General features: G+C 39.5%; 1 protein-coding gene across 2 annotated transcripts in view; it reads right to left on the bottom strand.

Moving 5' to 3' along the window:
* smchd1 (structural maintenance of chromosomes flexible hinge domain containing 1) overlaps positions 1-21,955 on the bottom strand; it is a 151,831-nt gene extending 129,876 nt beyond the window's left edge. For both annotated transcript variants that reach the window (XM_048529359.2, XM_048529358.2), the window contains exons 1-10: positions 21,789-21,955; positions 17,304-17,379; positions 14,933-15,094; positions 14,708-14,790; positions 14,023-14,156; positions 11,716-11,830; positions 11,224-11,343; positions 10,183-10,349; positions 7,805-7,895; positions 114-324 (exon numbers count right to left, since the gene is read on the bottom strand). In XM_048529359.2, the coding sequence (XP_048385316.2) occupies positions 114-324; positions 7,805-7,895; positions 10,183-10,349; positions 11,224-11,343; positions 11,716-11,830; positions 14,023-14,156; positions 14,708-14,790; positions 14,933-15,094; positions 17,304-17,379; positions 21,789-21,947 (1,318 nt within the window). In that variant the 5' untranslated portion in view covers positions 21,948-21,955. The remainder of the gene's footprint in view (positions 1-113; positions 325-7,804; positions 7,896-10,182; positions 10,350-11,223; positions 11,344-11,715; positions 11,831-14,022; positions 14,157-14,707; positions 14,791-14,932; positions 15,095-17,303; positions 17,380-21,788) is intronic.
* Positions 21,956-22,929: the final 974 nt, after the last annotated feature.

The following is a 22,929-nucleotide window of genomic DNA, read 5'->3' as shown; positions in this document are numbered from 1 at the left end:
AAACAAATTAGCATTGTACACTTGTACCACAGATGCTGAAAACAGAACTCAGATGGTCGCGGTGGAAGTTGGAAAAAAGACAATAAAATGCCAAATGTCAGAAGTATGCTTACTGAATGTGCAGCTAACGTCTTCAGGATAAGTTTCTTTGTCGTACAGGAATGGATGATACCGTATTACTCCTTCAACAACACCTTCTCCTTCTACATGCGCTTTAAATTCAAAGCAGTCTGCAGCTGTGTTGATGAAGAGTGTCTGCATGTCATCTTTTATTTCCCTTAAATTCACAATCTTAGGGACTTTTGCCTTCTCAAACATTGAGATCTAACACAAAAACATGAAAAAAAAACTTTGAAACCACATCAACAATTAAGCAAGTCACATCATCCGATCTGCATATAGCAGAACAAACCCATTTAAAATACACAGTTCTTTACTATAACTTTCCTTAATTTAAAAATATTTAATTAGAGGTATTGGAGATAAATCAGGAGAATAAGTGGAAGCCACTTAAAATTTATGAAGCTGCAAATGACTGAATGACCCAGTCAATTTCACACTGTCAGAACCACAAACTAGCAGACTGGACAGTGTTGAAAAAAATGTATTTAGTCTGTTTGGGTGCAACTTACTGTGGATATCAGCATTTGCTTTTATTGGTCTTCCTATAACAAATATAGTTCTAATCACAATTATGGTGTAGGATTACTTCTAGTACAAAGTACAGAGCTTTCAAGGGAAAACAATCAAAATAGGTGAGTACTCAAGCATCTGGTAACAAATGACTGATACTCCCCATTTGATTAAACAGGCAAGACAAATCCAACCAAGATATTGTAAAAATTGCTTTTTACAATTAGATTTTCATATTATCTGACTAAACTAACATTCCCACTAAAGCAGTTTCCATAAGTTATAGTGATGATGTTGCATTATCAGGACCTGTTTTAAAACTACTGATTCTAAAGAAATACAAGTTCTGAGGGAGGAGGCAGAGCCCGTGTTCCCTAGCTCTACCAATGACATAGCATAAAGAGGAATGAGCTCCCGCAGAAAACTTTCAGGGAATTTGGAAAAATATTGGCAAGACCTCAAAAGAAGTAATTTCCAGACCAGTCTTGGTGCCATCTACTCCTGAGTACTGGCATTGGTGGGTAAAACAGATTAACGCACGTGAGAGTGTGCGCGCGTGCATGTGGGCAGGTGGAAGGAGAACAAGACAAAAGGAAGGCAGAAAATTTGAAGAGAACGTCACATTTGGCAAATCTGATCTAAGATGTCGGAGAGGTAACCAGGAATAATAGAAGCAATGCTTCTGATGTGGTCTCCCTGGACTTAGCAGGGCTTTGATAAGGTTTGTTAAGGCAGTCTGATTGAAAAAGGAAGAGCACATGGAACCCAAGGCACATGGATCCAAAACTAGCAGAGAAGCAGAAGGCACATAGTGACAGAAGAGGAAGGCTTCCATGACTGGAATTCTGTTTCCATTGGGATTCTGCAAGATATGATTTTGAGCCACAATCTAACTGTGATGCACATTAATGACTTGGACTTAAATGTACTGGGTATAATCAAGAAGTTGACAGACAACACAAAACTTTCTGCAGTGGTAAACAGAGAACAGGATAGTCATAACTGCAATGGAATGTTCAGCTAGGCAAAACAATGTGAAATGAAATTCAGCCCAGAGAACAGAGGGGTTCAGGAGCAGTAACAAACAAGGCAAGGGATGGTAGGACCATGGCAAGTAGTGAAGATAAAAACAGACTTTGGGCAAGCATGCCCAGAGATCTTTGAAGGAAGATCAGATTGGTAGGGCAGTTAAGGCAGCATCTGGAATACTTACTTTTATTAGCAAAGACACAGAATACCTGAGCAAGGTTATGCTGGTTAGGATACAACTCGAGTAGTGTGTGTAGTTCTGTTCACAATATAGGACGTAAGCAATTGTACTAGAGAAGATAGAGGAGATTTATCAGGATGCTGCCTGGGCTGAAGGGTGTAAGCTATGAGGTAAGATTGGATCGGCTGGGATGTTTTCCATGGAGCAGTGAAGGTTGAGAAGGGATTTGATAGAGGTGTACAACTGAGGAGCACAGATAGGGTGGACAGGAAAACAGTAGAGGGGTCAATAACCAGGAAGCACAGATTTGTGGTAAGAGATAGAAGGTGTTATAAACAGAGGTCGATCCCTCTCCACAACTCCAATAACTGAAACTGAAGCACCCAGAGAAGCTTGCCTTGCCTCAATCTGTTAAAGGAAGACTGAACAGTGGTATAACCTGACTCTCATCTCCCAATGTTATAAATGGGAGGTTAAATGAAATGAACTCTTGACAGTCACTCTATTATCAAGTAACAACTTATTTATGTAACAGTGAACAAATTAACAGAAATAACACACTGAATAATTCCCCCCTTAACTATCAACTATTCCCAAATAAAAATATCTAATGGGATGCTGTTCGAAAAAATACAAGTCCCACTTATATAAACCAAACACAGCCAGGATGCGTCTTCTAGAATGCTCCACGTCCTCTCTGCTGATGCTCAGTCCGGAATGCCTTTCTCTGAATTCTTGTGTCAGGGATATTAGCTTTAGTACCTATACCTTTAGTCAGACAATGATTTTCTGAGTGCTTAGCTAATTCTGAGAGCCTGTAATTTCTCTTTTGAGCTTTTGGTTAACTTCAACAGATGGCAGTTGCTCTCACATCAATTTTCAAATATCCTCTTCTTTTATACCCTTGATGACCTACCATTTTTTTCAACAGGATTGGTCGTAGGTTGTCAAAACCATCAGATTTAAATTTACATGTGCCTTGTTTAAATTAATTGGCTGATATTCAAACTGGTTACCAATATAACAAAACAAAACTACAGCCTGGCTTGCTAACCATACAGGCGTTTGATACAAATGTTTCAATTTCAGGAACTCTGTGCCTGCTGCTACTCGTAGACAATTTTTTAAATCTCCAAGCCTACAAAAAACACATCATCTTTTAAAAGGGATCATGTATTCTTCCCCAACATCACTTTACAAACAAATTCTGAAGTCTTGCTTTCCAATCCACAAGTACTCCATCCAACTTTGTGACAAGGGCTACAAGGGAAGTTGAGGAGAATTGTTTCACCTTAAGGGTGAACGCATTGCCGGGAAGGGTGGTTGAGTCAGAATCTCGTGTAACATTTGAGCAGTACTTAGACACTTCACACGCATAGCCATTGCCTCCAAGGCGACTGGAAAATGGACTTTGCATAGTCAGATCTTGTTAACCCATTTAGACATAATAGGCCAAGGGCCTCTTGTGCTGTAAACATCAGAGTGCACAGAAAGGGTCTGGCTCTGGAGGACGCAAGGCCCGCACAGGCTAAATAAGTTGCACCTAAACGGGTAACGTTCTGTTGAAGCATTTGCTGGTACTGAGAGATTAAGTCAAATTGTCAGAAGCTTAGGAAATATAATCCGGAGCAATAAACAAGGGCATTAAGGGCTAGAAGAAACATACAGCGCTAGTCTAAGAAACATTAACGTATTAGATGTAATAAGACTTTAGGAAATGCCATACATTCTTAATTAAGTTACTGGAAATTGTACATAAAATTTGATAAGGTACAGTGCAAATACACATATTGGAATAAGATGCTGCAACAATAAAACATCAATAAAGGCTGGACAGGATACTAAATATCCCAAGATATCAAGTGTTCAGGAACGGAATGAAGAGGGTTATTTATAACGATTGAAAATATTACAGCATACATCATATTACAGCAGAGATAATGTTCTAGAAGAGCCATGGACTGAATCCATTGGGCTAGAATTAAAAAGATCAGAAATACCATTACACTAATAAGTATAAGGGGAATACAGCAGCTCTGTGTAGTGTCACCAGACTGGTAACCTAGAGGCTTAATTTAATGCTCTGAGGACAAGTGTTCACATCCCACCACGGAATTTATTAGTGCAAATTAAATCCAGAGTTAAAAGCTTGTCTCAGCAATGGAAAATGCTAAACTATATTTGAACATCATAAAAGTTCATCCTGTTCTTTAAGGAAATCTGCTGTCCTTATCCTGTCTGGTACATATGACTCCAGACCCACAGCAGTGTAGCTGAAAAACAATTTCTTGATCACAATGGGTTCCAGCCCAGCAAAGGACGTATTGCTGGATCTGGTTCTGGAGAATGGAGTGGGACAAGTGAATCAAGAATCAACGGAGGGTCATTTAGGGAACAGCGATCATAGAATGACGTCTAGTTTAGCCATAGAAAAGGAAATATCTAAAATTAAGATAGCAACGTGGTCAGAATGGATCTGTTGTAAGTAAACAGGAATTACAGACTGGTAGGGAAAACCTCAACAGAACAATGCCTTTAAAGAACACATTGTCCAGGTAAAATTGAAGTATATTGCCACAAGCGGAAAAGTTACAAGCTAAGACTGAGTTCCAAGGATGATAAAAGGGAGAGAGTTGAAGCAGAAAAAAGCACATGAGACAGAGATTAAGCTGACTCTAAAAACAAGAGACAGAGTGTGAATATACAATGTTCGGAAGGGAATAAGTAAAAATAAACAAATAAGAGAAACAAAGAAAGAGACCAAAACTGACTCAAGGTGTGACTGATAGTAAACATAAAAAGAAATTCATAGGTCCTCTCTATCATATAAACAGGAGTACGGTGAGATGACAGTTGAAGCTGATTAAGGACCAAAAACATGATCCATACATGAAGGTAAAGGCATTGCTGAGATACTAAATTACTGTTTTCTTTATCAAACCAAAGAAGGGAATGCTACAGAAGTCACAGTCAGAAATGGCAGCAAGCTAAACCAACAAAATAACAACTGTACTTAAAGGTGATCACCAGAACTAAAAAATACACTGCACCCAAGGATGCTGAGGCAAATCAAGGGAGTAAACTGTAGACACACAGGTCCTAATCTTTCAATCCTTCTTGGATGCAGAAGTGATGCTACAAAATTGAAATACTGTAAATATTTAAGCCTTAAACTTTTATAAACAAGGAAAGTCCACCAACAGATTTTATTGGTACGGAGGTTTTAACAAACAATAATGCAAGGAAAATTAAGTCACTTGTTCAACTGTGGATTAATCATGGAAAGCTAGTACAGTTGTGTCGAAGGTAAATTGTGCTTAATTACTTTGGATTTTTTAATGATTTAACAAAGACAGCTAATTTTGTGTACATAGACTTCAAAGGTTTTGGTAAAATGTTACATAATAGTCTTGCAACGAAATAATAAATAATAGCTGGAAAATGGACTTCCTGAGTTGTTTTTGCAGACAACCTAACATGCACGGTCCCTTTCTGTGCTGTAACCATTCTATGATTCCATGAATTGATTTTACTTAATGTCCTTGACATTCTAGATTAAAAAATTCTTCCAAAACTGACTCTACTCTCCTCGTAACCAAAAATTAGCAAACACTGACTTAATATAGCCTTTTAATATGAAGTAATAGAGTAATTTAAAAAATATCTACCTACTTGTTTGAAATAAAAATAAATGCCATTGAAGGAAAATGCTGTCAAGAATGTGGCCGAAGTAGAGATTGGAAAAATTAAGAATGGCAGGTTTTAAATGTGCTATTCAACAATGAAAATATAGTCACAATAGCTTTTTGGAATGGACCTACAAAATATTTTTCTCTCATTAATAAGCATACAAACACCTCACCTCATTCCAGGCTTTTATGTAATTCCCCTCATCACATTTCAACCTTCCTTCAGTTCTAAAAAGAGTCATTTTCAACTAGAAATATTAACTTCATTTCACTGCATTTAAATGCTACCAGATTTACATAGAAATATAGAAGACAGGAGCAGATCATTTGACCTTTTGAAGCTGCTCCGCCATTCATCACGATCATGGCTTATCATCCAACTCAGTAGCCTAATCCTGCTTCCTCCCCATAACATTTGATCCCATATGCTATATCCAGCTGCCTCTTGAATACGTCCAATGTTTTTGCATCAATTACTTCCTGTGGTAGTGAATTCCACAGGCTCACCACTCTTTGGGTGAAGAAACGTCTCATCTGTTCTAAATAATCTCATCGAATCCTCCCTGCATCTACCCTGTCTAGTCCTGTTAGAATTTTATAAGTCTCTATGAGATTCCCCCTCATTCATCTTAACTCCAGCAAAAAGCAATCCTAACCTAGTCAATCTCTCCTCATACATCAGTCCCACTATCCCTGGAATCAGCTTGGTAAACCTTCGCAGCACTCCCAAAAGCAAGAGCATCCTTCCTCACCATGAAGGCCAACATACCATTTGCCCTCTTTACTACCTGCTGCATCTGCTTACCTTCAGCAACTGGTGCACAAGGACATCGGGGTCCTGCTGCACATTCTGTTGTTCAAATTTACAGCCAATCAGGTAGTAATATGCCTTGATAACAAAGTGTGAAGCTGGATGAACACAGCAGGCCAAGCAGCATCTCAAGTGCTCCTGAGATGCTGCTTGGCCTGCTGTGTTCATCCAGCTTCACACTTTGTTATCTTGGATTCTCCAGCGATTGCAGTTTCCATTATCAGTAATATGCCTTCTTGCTTTTACTTCTAAAAAGTGAATAATCTCACATTTATCCAAATTATACAGCATCTGCCATTGATTTGCCCACTCAACCAACCTGTCCAAATCATGCTGAAGGAACTCTGCATCCTTGTCACAGTTCACTCTCCCACCCAACTTGGTAACATCTGCAAACTTGATGTTACATTTTGTTCTTCCATCTAAATCATAAATGTATCTTGAGGACATAGTAGGAACTGCTGATGCTGGAGAATCTGAGATAACAAGATGTATAGCAGGCCAGGCAGCATTAAAAGAGCAGGAAAGCTGACATTTCGGGTCTGGAGCCTTCTTCAGAAATTATTTCTAAGAAGGGTCCAGACCCGAAACGTCAGCATTCCTGCTCCTCTGATGCTGCCTGGCCTGCTGTGTTCATCCAGCTCTACATCTTGTTATCCCAATATATTTGGTGAATAGCTGGGATGTCAGCACCAATCCTTGTGGCATTCCGCTAGTTACTGTCTGCCAAATTGAAAAAGGACCCATTAATTCCTCTCTGCCAACCAGTTTTCTATCTGTCTCAATGCACTCCCGCCCAATCCCATGTGCTCTAGTCTTGCAATAATCAAACACTGTCAAATACTTTTTTGCAAGTCCAAATATACCACATCGACTGGCTCCCCCTTATCAACTTTACTAGTTACATTAAAATAGAATTCCAACAGATTTGTCAAGCTTTATCTCCTCTTCATAAATCCATGCTGACCGTCTAATCCTGCCACTGCTTTTTAAATGCTCCACTATAAAGTCCTTGAAAATGGATTTCAGAAATTTCCACACTACCAACATTAGGCTTACTGGTCTATAACGCCTTTCTAAATATTACAATGACATTATCTACCCTCCAAACAGCAGGGGCTGTTTCTGAGTCTACAGAATTCTAGAAGATGACTACCAATGCATCCACTATTTTTGGAGCCACTTCCTTAAGTACCCTGGGATGTAGATCTTCAGGCTTAGATTTGCTTAGTTTTTTAAAAAAGTTAGAATACAGGCATAACTAACTAGGCCATCATTTACTGCCCATCTCCAATTCCTCTGAAAATTATGGCGATGATGTGTTTCTTAAACAGCTGTAACCCTTGGATGTAGGGACACCCAGTGCTTTCTGCTTGTATTTCAGATTTCCCACCTTCATAGTCTTCTGCTTTAATTTAAACATTTAAGGAAACTGCATGAAAATTAATGTTATAATATTACCTCAATATCAATGTTGTTAAAGGGTCCTATTTCTTTGGTAGCTGTCATATCATTTCCTTTAGGTCCATGAATGTAGTAATGGTATATGTGGCTAAAAACAAAGCAAACATATTGAAGTATTTCATGAAGTTGAAACAAACAGTAATTTTAAAATCAGAATGCTAAAGTACATAATTTACGCAAAATAAATAGGTCAACAAACTGCCTGAAAAAATACCATGCCATGAGTTCAGTTTGCCTACGAATTTAGCCCCTTAGCTAGTCCTTCAGAATTTTTCGTCACAGAATTAGGTGATGTATCAAGCAGTAGCAAACCTTTACTTTAAAAAAAATGATAATGTGTAAAGAAGCAATTGTCACCAATTTAAAACTGATACAGACAGTGGTTGCAAACAATCTTTTCTTCGCCTACATTTTCCGTGAGCTAGAAAATTTACATCTGGTAATTCTCAGAATGTTTATCGATGACTCAAAATATTTCTCAGAGTACACAATAGTTTTGTTTAAGGTTTAAAGTGTCATCCATCTCGAAGGAAACATCCTATTTTGGCTCAGTATTGGTCCAGAAAGAAAGTTAACTGATTACATTTTGAATGGATGCCCACAATTATGCCTGTCTCTAATATTCCTTATTCCAGTCTCACACAGATACCCATCCACACTCTTTCTCCTGTTCACTGAAGACATCATTGGTGCTGCTTCATCTGGAATTGGAATCAACTTTGCTACCAATTCCATCCCACTCTCACTGTGACTCCTCTATCTGACTCCTCCCTTGCCCTCCTCAAACCGGTTTCCATTTCCGGAGATAGAACGGCCATCAATATCCACTACAAACCCATCAACTCCCAGTTACCTTGTCTATATATTACATATCCTCATACTGCTTCCTGTAAAGTCTTTATTCCATTCTCCCAGTTTCTCCCACCCCATCTCCAATGAAGAGCCCTTCTACAAAGGGGCCTCTGAAATGTCCAGCTTCTTCTTCAACTGAGAATTCCCCACCACCATGGTTGACCCATCTCCTGCACTTGGGCCCTCACCCCTTCTACAGCAACACTAGGGTTCCTCAGACCTCAATTACTATCCCACTAGCACCCACTTCAAAAGGATCATTTTCTGCCATTTCCACCAGATGCCATATGACACATAGTCCGCTTCCAAAGAGACTATTCCCTCCAGGATACCTTGGTCCGCTCCTCCTCCACTCCCAACACCTTCCTGCATCCCAAAGGCATCTTTCCTTGCAACTGCAAAAGGCATAGCATCTACCTATTTACTTCCTCCTTCCTCTCTATCCAAGGCTCCCACCTTCCAGATTAAGCAGCAATTTACTTTAATAATTATACCTTTGTCAAACTAGTCTACTGTATTTGCTGCTCACAACGTGGGCACACTGCAGGGACAAAGCTCAGACCAGACGACAGCTTTGCAGAAGACTTGCACTTTGTCTGCAAAAATGACCCTGAGCTTCCTGTTGCCTGCCACTACCTTGTTCTATGGCCAACACCACTGTCTCAGGCTTGCTGCAGTGTTCTAGTAAAGATCAATGCAAACTGGAAGAATAACAGCTCATTTTCCCCTCAGGAAGACTGGAGACTTCTGGACTTGGTATAGAGTTCAATAATTTTGGCCCCAATCACCCTGTCCCACGTGCTTATTGCAGCTCCCCGCCATCACCAGGCCTTGACATCACCTGGGCTACGGCTGCAATCAACCCATGGTAAACTAATAATGGTCTCAGGCTGACTTTTACCTATTCCTTTGTGTGCCCAACTGTGGATTTCTCCCCAAGCTTCATCTCCAAATACTGTTTACTCCTCCCAAATTTCCCCCACCCCAACTTTTCCTCACTAAAATCACTTCTGTAGAAATGTCAATGGTCCCAAAACCTTAATTCTGCTTTGTCTCCACAGATGTTGCCAGACCAGCTAAGTCTTTTTATCCCAGAAATTTCTGTCTCTATTCCTGATTTCTAGCATCCTCAGTTCTTTCAGGATTTTTAGTCACGTTGTAAACGGTTTGCTCACACAAAAATAAAATGTATCTAGTTAGTAAAGGTAGGAAAATTATTGCCCCACACACAATAATCCATAAAATACATAGGGACATCCTACTACTATAACTTAAATAACTACATTTCAAACTTTAACGTTTTATTCTACAACTATTCCAACCTAATGAGTCCTTTTGAAATGTACTTTACAATTATTCAAAATGTCAGTCTACTTAACATGGTCCAGAAAAAGTTTTCAAAGATTACACTGTAAATATAGGTGATCTATAGCTGCAATTAGAAAGTCATATCAAGACCTATGGCTTTCAACAATGAAGTGTTGATAATTTTTTTTATTTTAAGAAGAACAGCTGTCACTCACGCCAACTGTCTGGTCCATAGGTGAAAGTAATTTTTCAGGTACTGCACATGGGCCTGCTGAACTCCTGTGATTATTACTGCAGTAAAACTTTCCTTGTCTTTTTCTTCCACAATGAGACTGTGGAGGAATCGTTCATCTTCACTGGTGATGTGCATTGAATCGGTGGCCTATTTTAAAAAATACACAACGTTTTGTAAAAGAAAGTTTTATGAATGTGAAACATTTTGGAACTATAATCTCGAAACACAGTCACTACATTTGTCTAACAGTCTAACTTATATATCCTGTCCCTGGAAACAATATTTCACGGATGTGAGTTTGCTCACTGAGCTGGAAGGTTCGTTTTCAGACGTTTCGTCACCATACTCTGTAACATCATCAGTGAGCCTCCGATGAAGCACTGGTGTTATGAACCGCTTTCTATTTATCTGGTTAGGTTTCCTTGGGTTGGTGATGTCATTTCCTGCATTGGTGATGTCATTTCCTATTCCAGAACAGGAAATGACATCACCAACACAGGAAATGACATCACCAACCCAAGGAAACCTAGCCAGATAAACAGAAAGCGGGACATAACACCAGCTCTTCGTCGGAGGCTCACTGATGTTACCTAGTACGGTGACGAAACATCTGAAAACGAACCTTCCAGCTCAGCGAGCAAACTCACATCCAGAACCTCAGCCTGAGCTACAAATCGTCTCAAAACTCGCTAACAATATTTCGTGGACAAAAACTCCTTATTACATCTGTCTCAGTGTAATTTAAATTCAACTCCAGTTGAATAACCTGAGGTTATTTTAAAATTAAGCAGTTACAGGCATCCAGGCAAATTATGCAAGAGCATTAGAATTCAATCTGTCCATCTTCAATAGAAACTTGTCATCACGTTATATAGATTTATCAATTGGAAAACTTCCATCCATACATTTTAAACATATTTCAAACACTAATTGGGAGTGTTAAGTTACACTGAAAAAACTGAACATAATTTCTCATTAATTCTAAATTAAAAACCTCAAGAAAGACTAAGCATCATATTACCTTTCTATTTCTGATGAATCCACTATATATTGCCTCTTTATTTTTTTCCTTCTTTTCAAAATCATCTTTAGAAAGTATTAATTCATGTACATCTTGAGATTCAGCTGGTTTGGTTATCATCTATAGAAAAACACAATAAGTACATGCAGAGGAAACAAAATAAATGCTGCACCATGTAATCAAGTAAATAATTATTTCCTTTAAACTTAATAGACACCCCAAATTTCAGCACAGAAACGGCTTATTTTTGTAATTGCCTTGTGATACGAGCAGTAATGATTTCCTAAAACTTCAAACTGTTACAGAAACAAAAAGATTTACTGAGATACTGATCTACAAATTGTACAGACTGTTCTTTACACTCAAGATTTTCTTCATAACTGTACACTATTTTTGCTCTCCATTCTATTGATTCTTGAATTAATCTGAAGTTAACTAAACCTTTATTGAATTGAAGCACTTATTCCAAGGGCTATAAATTTTGAAACTTACTCTAGTTGATTGGCCAATGAAGAAAACTGCTTGCTTCCCACCGACACCGAAATAAGAAATGTCACTATTAAGACTGCGAGGCACCATGGGTGGGCGGACATATCCTGAATGATCACTGAGGAAATAATATTCATATATTTTGTACATAATAAAGATCAAGCTCAGTTAATAATTTAGATTTCACTGTTTTCTAGTAACATGCTTCTCATTTTAACTTTGATACAACTGAGTGCCCTTCTATGCCATTTCAAATGGCACTTAGGAGTTAACTCCATTGCTGTGGCTCTAAACGACAGATCAGGTAAGGATAGCAGTGACCCACATGAATTTTTACAACAATCTTGCAGTTTCACAACTATTACTACTAGCATTATACTAACTAATTGAATTTAAATTAGTCCAGGCAAATTTGAATCCATATTAATTCATGACTGTAATGGACAATTTAACATGGCCAATCTACCTAACCGGCACAGGGTGAGGTTACCAGAAGGACTACTCTTCTCAACGCTGACCCTTGCCTGAGACATGGTGACCCTCAATCACTACCAGTTGGCTCTCTCTAATTACACCAGTTCTATGGTCTGGTGAGACAATGGTGATCTTACCTTTACCCATTGATTCATTGTTTCAGGCAAGACATGTCCAGCTGAAGTTCTGGTAGCCTGTACTAAAATATTACAAATACTAAAAGATATTTTCATAATAAAACAAACATTCTTGTTTTATTATGAAATATTCCTTAATTTTTAAACAAAAATAAACTTGTCAGAAGTTTCCAGTACAAACAAGTGTTGCAACATAGCTGTGGAATATAGTCAACATATGGATTGATGAACATAATTCTCAAAAATGTCACCGAACTGCAACTCAGCTTACTGAGAAGAGAGGTTGGAGGCTAGTTGCTTCATTTGGGAATAAAGAAGTTACGAGGATATCTGGGAAACGCTCAAATAACATCCAAAATAAGTGGCATTAAATCAATGTCAAGGTAAAAGACATTGAACTATCAGAAAACAAACATACCCAATCCATACAAAGCTTAAAGCACATCCCCCACCAAGCCCTTGATAATAATAGTGAAAAAAGCAGGCAAGTTTAGAATTAGCATTCTTCAACAAGAGAGTCCATTTGTAACCTTACATTGAAAAGGTCTCAGTGTAAAAGTGATCACATGACTTAATTTTAGACTGGGTTTAATAGTTTGACAGAACTGTTGATTTGTTCAAACTAGCTGGAGAAACTTAATTAAAAGGTATGATAATGGCTAGAAAATGGCCAGTATTTAGAGTTAATTCAAAAATTCTAAATGTCATCAAAAACAAGTGGAAAAGATCTTTTTTCAGGTGTAACCAGAGAAGGCAAAGATAGCGACAAAAACAGAATTGCTGTGAAAACTCGGCAGCATCTTTGGAAATAAAGCGGAGTTAACTTTTTGGGTACAATAATCCTTCTTCAGAACAGGCAAAGACAGTATCAGATTAAAGAGAAAGACTGATAAGGCAGTAACAAAGAGAAGTAAAGGTTGGGAAGAATTTAGAATTAAATAGATGGTAAATATTTAATACAAAAGGAAATTGAATGAGAGCAAAATAAGAGTGAACCAAAAATAAGCTTGCTAAAGCCATCATGTGAAAAGGAAAAGAGTAACAAGAATAAATATGTGGCCCTTAGATGCTAAGAAAAATAAAACTATTTGTGGGGAATAAGAGAATGGTCAAGATATTAAACTAGGGCTTCATATTTACTGTCACAAAATATTTCCATACTGGGAAACTAAGGGTCTAGTGAAAAATACTTTGTTTTAAAATAAGCTCTGGAGAAATTAATGGCACTAAAAGTTTATAAATGCCTTGGACCCAAGGACCTATATTTTAGGGTCTGAGAAGAGGTGGCTACTAGGATAATGGACAAACTGATTTTCATCTTCCTGAATTCCCAGGACTGTATAGCAGTCCCTATGATTGCAAGATAACAAAACGAAATTAACTGTGTACAAAAGGGAGAGGGCCGAATGACAGAATTATGGTTAATTCGTAATGACATCAGATTTAGAGAAAATGTTAGAAATAATTAGAGGAGCAGGGGAGTATCAGACTACTTAAATCTTAATATACATGGGTGGGTCAATGTAGATTTGTGATAGGGATAGCATTTGAACTCTCAAGTTTTTGAGATTGTTAATTAGCAGAGTTTATGAGGAGGAAATTGTGGAAATATTTGGATTTGTTAAAAAAAATTCAATAAGAAGGTCAGAAGGAGGTTATTGGAGGATTTGAATGAGCATGTTTACATCAGGAAACAAACCTTTCAATGTCATCATCCGTTCTGGTGAACTTGGAAAGTCGATACACAGCCCAGTTATTAAGCTGCTTAGATGTCATTCCCCTCCCATTGTCAATTACAGCTACAGCTGGTTTACCTTGCGACTCATCAAACAACTAAAAAAAAAGGAAAAATAGATCATCAGAATTGAATTCAGTGAAAAATCTGCAAAGCATCAGAAACAGACAAATAGTATTAGCCAGTTTCTAATGGTATTGTGTACAAGGATTAAAGACCAAACCAAATTGCAGGTGAGACAGGTTTGGACGTTGAATTATTACAATCTTGAGATCAATCCCCGCATGTATTTCTATCAATATTACAGGAAGTATACTCGCTCATCTGAAGTGCAATTTGCTATTAAGTCTGCACATGTTGCCATGTACTCTTGAAAACTTTTCCACCATACCGTCTGTTCTTAGTTTCACATTTCCATCATAAATGCCTACATCCACATTTTTATTGCAGTTGCTTCCATTAACTCATCATTCTGTTATTGGACCACTCTAACTGCTGCAGTATTTCAATATGCAGGAGTGTACAATTCCAGTATTAGAAGTAATTAGAGGAAGTTTTCATTATAATGTGGACACTGGAAGTGATAAGTGAAGAGGTTTACAGGAAGTATATAATATTATATTTGAATATAATATATTACATTACTCACCAGTCGGACCTGTATATTACGGATTCCTTTGTTATTGGCTGTTGCAGATAAGGAATTATCTATCAACTCAGCGAAGGCAAATGCTGTTTATTGAAAATAAATGGTTATTGGTGCTTGGTCTCTCTTTAGTAAAGCTACATTCCAATCTGAGTAGTTCAAGCTAAACAGAGCACTTTCAATTCTGAATTATCACTCAAAATTAAATGGTGAAAGATAGATACTCACGCAATGGAGTCTGTCCTTCACTGGCATAGTATTCATACATTCCGCTTTTAACCAACGTATCATAGTGAGGAAGAAAGTCAATTCGCTCCCTGGTAGCCGAGGGCAGTGTTTGGTCAACTGAGTTAAGTATATACAAGGTAACGCCATCTTTGACACATTTATCTAAGTTTGAAAAACAACACAAATCAGTCTGATATGTTCACAAAAAATACACAGCAAATTAAAATTATATGTATGGCAAAAAAAGGAAAGCTGTTACTCCAACAGGGAATCCAAATATTTTCTTATTCAAGTATCTTTAAGATGTGTAATCAAAAATATAAGACAGAAATCTGCACGAAAAAGGAGGCAAAACAATCTGTGCAAAACATTTTGTTCAAGCATTATCTTAATATGCAATATACTGTTAAATTAGCACATTGCAAAAGATAATGTAAAACGACTCAAAGATGTCAAGCCCAACATGCTTGACAACTTTCAGAAAGACGCGATTCAAAAACAAAACAATATTGAAGAACTTCATTTGCTACATATTCAAAGAAAACATAGCTGGCTACTTTTTTTTTTAAATGTCTTTCTGACCATCATTGTAGTCCTGCTATTCCATGGATCACAGCATAAAAAGAAAAATACTCTTCCTAATTACCAAGCTGCCGATTAAACACCTAAGCTATAAACAGCTTTTAAACAAAAAATTATCAACCATGCTCTTTTTAAAAATATAGTCATGAATATAATTGCTTTTGTAAAGAAAATGTAATATGTAGTTAAAATACACAACCAGTAACGTTGAAGTATAAATGTCTATTCCTCTACATAACCCAAAACAGACACCCTTCAGCTAAACAAAAAAAAATCAGTTTTCCCTAGCCAAACTTCACTTTTAAAAAAAAAACAACTCTGGCGGTTAGGGCTGTTCTTAAAGACAGAAAGGATAAGGCAAAAGACAAAAATCTGATGTCTGTCATGTGATCGACGCAAAGAGAGCTTACTCAGAAAATACAATATTGAGATATTCATCCGACTACTATTTCAGAGGAAAAACAGATTTCATGCTGAATTCAGCAGAAGTGTTCTTCTGTGCAGACCCCGAGCACTGTGTGGCAGCGATTTCCAGAACCAGAAGTCAATGCCGCAATTTGTGCTTGCAGGCTGATTGCCATGCACAGAACCTCTGAGGATCTGAAGGAGATCATGATCCCAGCATCATGGCAAATATGATGGTTTACCAAAGCTACCAAAAATCCCAATTAGTCTTTGAATGACTGCTATCAGGATACAGAAAACTCACATTAAGATCCCTCAGTAAGAACTGAAAGCTATTTATTGTGACGTTTTAACAAAATAGTAAAAGATTTCTAATTTATGAAAACTTAAACTCTACCCTATTTAAAACTCCTACACAGATATATATTATGAGTGGAAGGGAAAACAAAATGGTTAGAAGAGTTGTGTATCACCAATCCAAAAATCACAAAACTAGATGAGTTGGGTTTTGCATGATCAAAATATCTTGGCATCACTGACGTTATCTACACAGTGACGACTAATCTTTAGTTCACCAGTTGCTTGGCTGGACCCAAGATCCTTCTTGTCACTTTAGGTTTCAGAATTATTTCTTTCATTGTCTCAGTGTAGTCTTTATGCTCTTTCAGCAGATAGTAACTTTAGAGATAATAACCTTACCAAAAGGAGGAAGGGGAAAAGGTGAAGCTAATTTCAGGTGGCTTCCTTGCTTCACTTTGTCTAATTCACTCCACTCTCAGTCTATGTTAAACTGCAACCTGATCATTCAATAGATTGTTGCCATGCTGAGTTCTCCCGAACCTATCACAAACATTGTTATTTTGTTTGGGTTCAATGTCCCGACAAAAAAAATGTAACTGTTTCATATGCACTTTACCTTCACTTATCTTCCCAAAATTACAAATATTTCCTTGTACTTTCTCTCCTTTTAAGCAATGTCTACTTTTCTCATTTTCAGTCCATAGTCCAAAAAAGTAGTCTCTCTTATAGCATAAAACTTGAAATCGACCATCCTTTCCCACAACCTTTCAAAATCTAAATCCTCTAAGAGTATTAACTACGATGATTCATCAGTCTTTAGATACTTACTTGAAAAAGCTACATTAGTTTTGAATAAAGTATTGTGTGGTTTATGTGCAAGGAATTAGTATGAGCACAAGATATCATTGCAGTACCTGTCATTTGCAGTTGTTATGTTCTCTCACTTAGTCAGGCTATATCAGACACTTACAGCATTCAATACAGCAAGGTCATCATACATGATAACAAATTGTACTCAGTCAGGTAGCTAGATGAAAGACACGACGTTACATAAAATCCAATCGGAGCATTCAAACAAACTTACCAAAGTTTTGACTTTTGATTTCTTTCCTATTTGTTGTTGTAATTACAAAATTATTTCCTGTAGTAATGTCGAAAGCCTGAAAAAAGAAAACAATAGCCACATTCAGCACACAAATAGCCAGCTTTGCTTCAAAGTTTCTTCAGTCATCCAATGATATTTTGTGGGAAACCTCACAACCTTTATATTGTAGCTGGATAAGCCTTGAATGTTATGACACTTCAAGTGCTGAGTGCCAAGTGCAGTTTCAGAGCAGCTTTAGTTGGTACAGACTCAATGGGCCAAAGGGTCTCTTCGCTACTATTCTATCAACTGCTGCTTCCACATATCAAAGATGTAACTTTGATGGTTCAATGAAAATTGTGTGTTAATCATGCACACGCATGGTCACTCTTATCCTATCAATTTTTTTTCAAAAAGGCAGTGGCATAGGTAAATTTGTGGGTGAAAGACTGGTACAGCACCAATGGGTTCCGAATGATGAGACACGAGCACCAGTATTAAGAAAAGTCAGAGCTGTTTCACAGGCATGGCTTTCATAAGGCAGGTGGCAGCTGAGTAGAATTATTACTGGCTTGTAAATCCAGAGACCCACGTAATGCTCGGGGGACCTAGGTTCAAATCCCACCATGTCAGAGTCTGAGAGTCATAGAATCCCTGCAGTGTGGAATCAGGCCATTTGGCCCAGCAAATCCACACCATCCCTTGAAATAGCATTGTACCTAGACCACCCTATCCTTGCATCTCCCCCCTAAACACTATAGGCAATTTAGCCTAGCCAAATCACCTAACCTGCACAACTCTGCACTGTGGTGGAAACCGGAACATCTGGAGGAAACACACCCAGATACGGAGAGAATGTGCAAACTCCACATAGCCAGTCATCCAAGGCTGGAATGGAACCCAGGTCCCTGGTGCTGTGAGGCAGCAGTGCTAATCATTGAGGCGCTCCAATGTCAGGCGATGGAATTTGAATTCAATAAAAATCTGGAGTTAACAGTCCAAAGAATTCAATGTTGACTGTCAGAAAAGTACACCTGGGTCACTGATGTACTTCAGGGAAGGATACTGTCGCCCTTACCTGGACGAGCCAACGCATAATGCCAGACATACAGAAACGTGGTTAACACGTAACTTTTCCACCGGCACTAAGGTTTTGCAGTAGATTTATAGGATACAAAGGAAAACCGGAAGTGAGGCAATCCAGTTCAATGGACCCCAGAGTTTAAAAACCGGATGGGAAAACACACTGATGCTTCATTGGAGGCTGCACTGAGGATGTTACCCAGCATGGTAACGAAACATCTGCGAAACAAGAAACCAGTTCGGCGAGCCAACCAACCTCAATTCCCTGCGGATGATTGGAGATGGGCAATAAATCCTGGCCTAGCCTGCAATGTCCTCATCCCATGAATGAATATTTTAAAATAAACACTGAACCTTGAAGGTATGGTTACACATGCAGATGGCAACAAAATTGGAGATGTAGTGGGCAACAAAGGAGGTTACTTCAGAGTGCCACAGGACCTTGACTGGATGGGCCAATGGGCTGAGAAGTGACACATGGGGTTTACTTTAGATAAATGTGCATTTTGTAAAGGCAAATCACGGAAGGGCTTATACAATTAATGGTAGGGTCTTGGAGAGTGTTGCTGAACAAAGAGACCTTGGAGTTGCTGGTCGATAGGATTGTGAAGGCGGCATTTGGTATGATTGCCTTTATTGATCAGTGCATTGAGTATAGGAGTTGGGAAGTTATGTTGTGGCTGTATGGGGCACTGATTAGGCCACTTTTGGAATATAGCATGCAATTCTGGTCTCCCTCCTATTGGATGTTGTGAGACTTGAAACAGTCCAGAAAAGATTTACAAAGTTCAGAGGGGTTGTGCTGTAGGGAGACCGTGAATAGGCTGGGGCTTTCTCGAAGTGTCAGAGGCTAAGAGGTGACTTTATGGGTGTTTATAAAATCATGAGGAGCATGGATGGGAGAAATTGACAAGATCTTTTCCCCAGGGTGGAGGAGTCCAAAACCAGAGGACACAGGTTGAAGGTGAGGTTGGGTTAAGATTTAAAAGGGACCTAAAGTACAACTTTTTCACACAGAGGATAGTGTGTGTACGGAACGAGCTGCCACAGCAAGAGGAGGAGGCTGGTACAATTACACTATTTAAAAAGGCATCTGGATAGGTGCATGAATAGAAAGGGTTTGAGAGAGATATGTGCCAAATGCTGGCAAATGGGATTAGATTTATTTAGGATACCTGGTTGGCATGGAAGAGTTAGACCTAAGTTTTTGTGTTTTACATCTCTAGGACTCTTCATAACTGCGATTGTGCTAATTAACCTAATTAGTGCTGAGGGAGGAGGGATTTTTATTAAAACTTCCCTTCAAAAGAAAATTCAAAAAATTCAGAGAGCAGACGTGCAGGATAGTGAAGAGGATAATTGAAGTGAGGTAGGAAAGGGTTGAAAACGTATGCAAAGGAAGATTAGTTAAAGAAAGAAACTCAAAAGTGCAGCACAGAGGGATCAGGGTATTCTTGTGCATGACACAAAACATTACCATGTGGGTAATGCAAGTGATTAAGGAGGCAAATGAAAATTTGAGGTATGCTGTTAAGGTTTTGGAGTATAAATATAGGGAAGTCTTGTTACCACTATACAGTGTGTTGGTGAGATGTACTTGGCGTATGTATCCTACTGGTCCTATATTTAAGGACGGATATACTCACATTAGAGCAGATCAAGAAAGCTTAACTAGGCTGATTTCTGAAATTTAGGATTGACCTTATTGAAGCAGAGAAGACTTCAAGGTAGCTGTTCAGAAGACAGGTCTACCAGTGGGAAAATCTCAAAGTTGAGGATACAATTACAGATTTAGTGGACATTCATTTAAAATTGAGATGCGAAGAAATTTCTTTTCCTACAGCAAAAAGTGAATGCCTGTAACTTTCTACGCCAGAAAGTTGAGGAGGCAATCACAAAGTGTTTAAAGGAGGTGGATAGATGTTTAAAGTATCATGGAACTAACAGCACAAACGACAAGTTGAGGCCTGGGACACAGCACCCACGATCTTGTTGAATGACACAGCAGGCTTGAGGGGCCAAATAACCTACTCCTGATTCTATTTCTTGCACTCTTATGCAAGTGTTTACAAAATGCTGGATCCAGGCAACGCCTGCTAAGGTTTTCCAATTCCACATGATGCTCAGGGCTACACCATTGCACCTATCCAACGAGACACCTTTTAAACCACCTTATCTACCTGTCTCACTCACGTTAGGATCCAGTGGACACGCACATAAGATCTTTCTGATCCCCAGTGCTTTCCAAGATCCTACCATTCACCATGCATGTCCTCATTTGTCCTTTCCAAAGGCATTACCTCACACTTAGCTCAAATGAATTCCATCTGCAACTGATCAGCCCATTTGACCAGCTTTCTACATTATCTTGTAAACTCATGCCATCTTCCAATGATATGCTACCCTACCAATTTCCTCATCACCAGCAATCAGCAAACTGATTGATCAACCTCCCTACATTCAAGTCTAAAGTATTATATATATGGCAAACAAGGGCACCCAGCACAGATTCCAATTGAACCAAACTGGATATAGGGCTCTAATCACAAAAACAGCCCTCATCCATCGCCCTCTGCTTCCCGCTACCCAGCCAATTCTCAGTTCAATTAGCGAAATTTCCTTGAATACAGGGGCTCTTACGTTCGCAGTGTCCCCTGCAAGACCTTATCAGAAGCCTTTAAGTCCATTAGATGACATAAAATTACTGCCCCGGCACACCCAGCTAGCTCTACAAAAAATTTCAATGAAGTTGACCAGACATGACCTTCCACTAACGAAACTATGCTGACTTGATTAATGCCTATCTCTCCAACTGCATATTAATTCAGTCCCTCATAACTGCTTCCGACAATCTCCCCACCACTGAGGTTATATTGACTACACCGTAGTTAATGGTTCATTACTTGCTCCTTTATTAAACACAGCATTTTACTTGGGCCACTGCAAGGATCAGTATTTTGGGCCCCCTCCCCTCCGTAATGGCTTGATGCATTTTCAGCACCCCCCCCCCCCCCCCCCCGCCAATAACGGAGTTCCTGTCTCCCATTCCCAACCGGCCAAAATCTATCCATTGAGACCACCGCCCCCTTGTTCCCACCGCCTTGTTGTTGCTCTGTCACAACTCCTCGTAAATGTCTTACGCCCACCGAATTATCTGTCCATCACCCCCATCCCTCCCGCATTTATCTCCCCATCCAACACCTAAACCCCTTCTCCTTCCCTCTCCCCGACCCTCCAAACCCACCGCCTATCCCGCTGCCTCTACCAGCCCCTCAACCTATTCTCGCCTCCACCGCCAAGTACACTGCTCCACCAAACCCCTTCGCCTCCCCACCCACCCCCCCCAATGTTCCCTTTTTCTCTTCCACGCTCCCTCGGCTCCTGACTCCAGTTTCCCCTCACCCGACACACGGCGCTCTTGAACTCAGCGAACGTGATCCAGCTGCTGAGGTCTAGACACTTCTCGAGCGAGTCTCCCAGGCGACGGTCGAAGACGAAGACCACCTTTTTGTTGCTGTCTTTTTCGGGGACGGCCGGCGGGAGCGGCTGCTCGGCTGCCATTTTGGGGCAGGTCGCGCGGACAAACCAGGACCGGATGTGACTGCAGACAGGGCCGCGTCACTTCCGCTCCGTACCAGGACCCGGTGCTGTGTTGTCGGTCATGTCCCTTCAGCTGTCTTCGGGGTGACTCTCTTTACCTGAGCGCGGCAACTTTGTCCCGGGAGAAATCCCTCGGCCTCTTCCCGAGTGTTCAGGCGGGGGACTGCCTGAACAGCCCCCGGGATGGTTTACGGTTGGTCCTGTGTGATTTCAGACAAGTGTTGAATCAAGGTGAGCACAACATTCAGTGAAGATAACAAAGTGTGGAGCTGGATGAACACTTTGTTATCTCGGATTCTCCAGTATCTGCAGTTCCCATTATCTCTGACAACATTCAGTGAAAATGCTTCTTGAGGGCAAGGTGGCATTCGTATAGTCGCTGCATGTATTTGTCTGTTTTCCATACATCAACCCATTCAACGTGAGGCACATTTTATTTGTATACAGTGGGAAAATGGTCTCCGCCCATGGATCTCCCCAGAGTCCACTTGCGCAGCGGCAGCGCTCCTGAAATGTTGAGTAAACTTCTGGTCATTGTCATCGGGGATGAAAAATAATGATGAGGTAATAAATATATGAAGGTAAGTGAGAAAAAAAATTCAAGAGTCTCATCTTCTTTATAAGATACCTGTGAAGCTGCTCGTACCTATTACTGACTACAGATGTGCCATCATGGTATGCCATGTTCGTCTGTTTTACACCATCTTTACATACGCACTAATTCATCTGCGAATACTTTGTGTGGAGCTGGATGAACGCAGCAGGCCAGGCAGCATCAGAGGAGCAGAAACATTTTTCCGGAGGGAGAAGGGTAACTTCATCAAGGTAGGCATGCTTAGAAGAGGCTTCGCAGTGGGGTTAAAACTCATTCAGAGATAGTACGTACTGCCCATGCTGAAGTCCAACACAACAAGGTGTGGAGCTGGATGAACACAGCAGGGCA

The sequence above is a fragment of the Stegostoma tigrinum genome, chromosome 5 (assembly GCF_030684315.1).
Source record: "Stegostoma tigrinum isolate sSteTig4 chromosome 5, sSteTig4.hap1, whole genome shotgun sequence".
Lineage (NCBI taxonomy): Eukaryota > Metazoa > Chordata > Chondrichthyes > Orectolobiformes > Stegostomatidae > Stegostoma > Stegostoma tigrinum.
The sequence above is the reverse complement of the archived record's forward strand: the minus strand, read 5'-3'. Positions and strand labels throughout refer to the sequence as shown.